This window comes from Glycine soja, chromosome 8, assembly GCF_004193775.1.
Source record: "Glycine soja cultivar W05 chromosome 8, ASM419377v2, whole genome shotgun sequence".
NCBI lineage: Eukaryota > Viridiplantae > Streptophyta > Magnoliopsida > Fabales > Fabaceae > Glycine > Glycine soja.
Genome location: NC_041009.1, coordinates 12,941,052 through 12,945,540, shown reverse-complemented (window position 1 = coordinate 12,945,540; position 4,489 = coordinate 12,941,052). Strand labels below are relative to the sequence as shown.

The 4,489-nt window shown below is 35.6% G+C and overlaps 1 protein-coding gene across 4 annotated transcripts; it reads right to left on the bottom strand.

Moving 5' to 3' along the window:
- Positions 1–1,556: 1,556 nt before the first annotated feature.
- On the bottom strand, positions 1,557–4,258 carry LOC114422061 (myb family transcription factor APL-like). 4 transcript variants are annotated; one of them, XM_028388247.1, is made up of 6 exons: positions 3,908–4,258; positions 3,494–3,570; positions 3,260–3,326; positions 3,075–3,141; positions 2,828–2,897; positions 1,557–2,624 (listed from the first exon to the last, which is right to left on the bottom strand). In XM_028388247.1, exons 1-6 carry the CDS (start codon positions 4,083–4,085, stop codon positions 1,935–1,937), a joined length of 1,149 nt encoding a protein of 382 aa, XP_028244048.1. In that variant the 5' UTR covers positions 4,086–4,258; the 3' UTR covers positions 1,557–1,934. The 4 variants fall into 4 exon arrangements, with proteins under 4 accessions (XP_028244048.1, XP_028244049.1, XP_028244051.1 ...); XM_028388248.1 differs by having other exon boundaries at positions 3,269–3,326; XM_028388250.1 differs by having other exon boundaries at positions 2,828–2,870; positions 3,269–3,326.
- Between the last annotated feature and the right edge of the window lie 231 nt (positions 4,259–4,489).

Here is a 4,489-nt window from a genome sequence, read left to right as displayed (position 1 = left end):
AGGATTGTCCCTCTTTTTCTTTTTTTTTTCCTTTCCTCTTTTGGTTTCATAAGAATTACTGAGTTAGTAAAATTTATGTGTAAAATGAACCCTAGAGGTTAGTTGCACTTGCACAGTTTCAAATTGTGGTTCCCATCTATTCTAAATTACTAATTTTAATAAGGTTTTGAAGGTTTATATGGCTATATTGCTAAACTGCATTGAATCAACTGCATTTACTTACAATTTTTTTTTTTTTTTATCTAGATTACAGGTATCGCTGAAAATATTTTTTTTGAGCCAGGTAAGATCATTGTAAGCAATTTGAAAATCTTTTTAATCATGAACTCTATAACCTTAATTTAAAACCAAAGTTGCTTAAAGGGTCATTTCTACTATAAGGATTGCACTGTTTACTAGTATTTACTTGTGTAACTAATAATAAAGGTAGACATTCTTATCCCCCCCCAAAAAAAGGTAGAAGTCTCCAAGTGAAATCTTCTGCGATAAGATGTACCCTTGTGTCTTGATCATCTTATTCCCACGGAATATAGAGCAGTAAAGAAGAGGAAAGATAGTGAAAGACAGATACTCTCTGTCGGCTTCAACTCATCCCCTTAGGAACTTCAAGAGAAAGGATCATCTGGCAGTGTACCTCTCTATACACTTGAAAATGACTTAGCATTTTAAAGTTGATTATTCTTCTCTCTTTTACCTTTCTCCTTCACTGCTCTATCTTTCTAAGTTCCGTGTTATATGTGCCTGGAGACCAAGATTTGTCTTTCTTTCATTAAAAAAATAAAATTAAAATACAACCTGTTTGTTTTGTTTTTTTTTCCAATTTTCCCGAGAGATTTGCTTCAATCATTGGATAACTAACTTGTATCAACTAACTTCAAATTATCAATGAATAACCGTTAAAAGGCTAATTGATGACTTATATGTAGCAAAGTCACCTTAAAAAACCCAAATAAGTCCAAACAGACATGAACCTCAAGTTAGAATTTTATCATACCAATAAACAACATAATTTAGTGGTATCTAATAATATAAGGGTTGAATTTACCCTTACCCTCCTTTTTTATTCTGTCAAAAAAATTATGAGATTTTATCTTTGTCTGATAATTAAGAAAAGCATTAGTTTTATACTTATATTACTTAATAATTTTACTCGTATTGCCATTTCAATTTTTTTCTTTAGTTTTATTAATTATTATCCCTCTCTCTGTGAAATTAAATCTCATAGTATCAATGTACCAGTAAATCGCTTCCATGATATGATTTGTTTGCCACAGTTGATTATTAACAGAGCTGGATGCAACTTTGTGAAACTTTTCTCTAAGAATATTAAGGCACCACGTGTCACCTCTCAAAACAAAGAAAAAGTATACTAGGGGGAAAAATTGCTTAATAGTGACGCATAGAATGTTTCATAAATGATGTCAGACTAAAAATAATTAAAAGTGGGTCCAGGAAGGAATAAGATACAAAGAGAAAAACCATATTAATGTGATAAAAAGAAGAAAAGATTGCTTGCATCCAAGTTTTCTCATCGATCCGAACAATACATGCAGATCTAACAGTGATCATCAGCACAAGCAGAGATCAATTAATAAAATTGTTAACAAAGTTCAACATTAAACAAGTCATTAAAGCAATGGAACATTGCTAAATGTAAAAGCTACAAGTGAGAATGCTCACATTCAAGCACAATAATACGTGCTTTAATTATATTTGTCAGAATTAAGACTTTGGTTTAATTTGCCATGTAAAGGCATTATACCACATAACAGTACTTGACGAGGGGGGAAATAACCCTCGTAAGAACTGCTAATTTCCAAGACCAAATTCAAAAACCCTAGATATGGTACTACTATTAAGAGAGTTTCACATGATCAAGTCATCAATTACACATAACATAGCCAAATGATCTAATTAATTAAAAACTATGATATTCACCCAAATGGTGAGCCTCTACCTTGTGCCATGGTACCAGTGCTGATCATAGGGCTCATCCTTTCAGGCTGAAGAGGTGCTCTTCTTGGTGAAGGCCTTTCAAGCTTCATAGATGATGCATCAAACTTTTTCTCTTCACTCTGAAGCACAGGTTTTGAGTCATAGATCTCTGACATGGGATCAATGTCAGTGCTAGCTCCTCTATCCAATGATCCTGGTGGTGCAATCTGAATCTGGTCACCTTTGAAAGGGTCATCTTGAGGGCCAAGGCATGATGATGCTGGCCCTCCCAAATCTTGAAGCCTTAGATCATCACTCCAAATCAAAGGGTTCTTACCACTCCCACTATAAGGGTTATTGGACCTCTTCTTCCCCAAACACAAGCTCTCATTGATTGGCATGAAACCATGATCAAGGGATGGCTTCTCCATGTTCTGCTGAAGGTCAATTTGGTTACCTCCATAAATGTTCTCAAGGTCTTGGAATGAAGAAAAACCAAGAGGGGAACCAAACTCCTTCATCACTACTCCCATGTCAGGGATTCCTTGATGATGAGGTACAATAGCACTCTTTAAGTTAGTTGCTGCAGATGCCATGTTTTCACCAGCAAGGGTTTGATAAGCCTTCTCCAATATGCTTTGCATGTATTTCCCTTGAGCCTCAATCCTTAGCTGAAGGTGTTTTTGAACCTGCCATATAGATACACCTAAATCCATGTAGGGACTTGGAGTGGCACAAATAGTGCTAGTTTGGAGGGAATAATTAATAATGAATTATTTTTCAAAAAAAAATCTTAGGAAAAATAAACTATTATTTCCTCAAAACAATTTGAACCAAACATGCACCTATTTGAGCATTAATTATGCAAGGATAGTAGTAGTGTTTTAATTACCTCAAGTTGTTCATGAAGTCTTCTCTGCACCTCTATTTGCATCCTAATCGCATCAACCATGTGTGAGTTACTGTTTCATACAGTGTTCACACACACATATTCCACAAAAATACCCGAATTCCCCCCACGTCCCAGCAAAGAATCAAAAGAAAAACTTAGGCTAGAATTGAGAAGGTGGAAAATATTTTCAAAATCGTTTGCATGCAAGTTTGTTTCAACAGATTTAGATGAAGAAAGTGAGGCATACTCATTCATGTTGCGGCCAATCATGGCAGAAGAGGAAGCAGTGTTTCGCTGCAGTTCTAAAGCCGAAGCTGCATGTCAGTGCAAAAAGATTTTGTCAATATAAAAAGAACTATCATGAAGTGTAAAGATCAGAAAAGTTCAAAGGCAAAAAAAAAAACATTGAGGAACCCTAGAAAGAAGAGTCACCTCTCATACCATCCTTAATCGAGTGATCATTGAAATCCTTGTGGGGCTGCTTGCCAAGCCTAAATTTCTAAATGCAGATAACAAATGAAAAAATAAATAAAGATAAAGGAAAAAACAAAAAGAAGGAGAGACATCAAGCCAACACGAGAGACATTGGCAGTGTCGCAAAAGTGTTTCTAAAACATAAAGCAAAATCAAAAGCATGAAAGAAATATGGATTTGTATTAATCAAACCTGGAGGTGGCTCTTGAGGTGGTAAAGGGTGAGACCCTTCACACCCATAACCCTCATGATGGTTTTAGGAGTGGCCTCTGCAAATCCAAAAAAGAGAAAAAGATGATTAATCAAAAGATCATAATATCATCCAACATAGACATATGTCTAATACAATAATTTTTGGTCTACAAGAACGTCTGTCTTGACAATAACTAAAAAATCATTGTATAAGATAACAATATACAACAGTTTTATATATTATTGACGTAGTCTAGAAAATTTTTCTTTTCTCTTTGGTAAGAAACCACATGTATCGTCTTTGTGAGGCAATTCTGGTCGAACCAAATAAGAACACTATGATATGCGCATATATAAAAATTAATTAGTAATAAAAAAATGAAGAGAATCGAAGAAGGGGGGAAAGAAAAGTACTATCAGGCCCTCCAAGCTGAGTAACAGCATCAACAAAGCGTTCATGGAGCTCAACAGTCCAACGGAGGCGAGGTTTAGGGTCAGTGGTGAGGACAAGACCCGAGTCTCCTTGAACACACATGGGTCTGTCATGGGAATTCATAGTAGAGGGCTTCTTGGGAGGGAACATTCTCTCCATCTCTCACTTTCTCTCTCTCTGATGAGAGGCTCTGAGTGAGGAATACCAAAGAGATTCAAGAACAAATGCGATGCAAAATAGGGGGAGGAATAGGGTGCGTTTTGAAGAAGAGAGAGGGGTGTGTGAACGGCTTTGGTTACCTCCTCAGGTATAAAGCACAATGGAAGGAGCTAGCAGCATTACTTAAAAGAATGTATTCAATATGTGAAATTTATTTTAAAAATAAAAAATAAAAAAATAAAGCTACCCTATTATTCCAACATGCAGACCTTCCTTTGTCAAAAGACACCTCACTCCCTAGCTCCTTCCCTCTTTCTCTCTCTTTCTCCCTTTCTCTTTCTTTAACATTCCAACCTTGATTACTATATTGAGCACGTATAGTTTATTACATTCCAAAGAGAGAT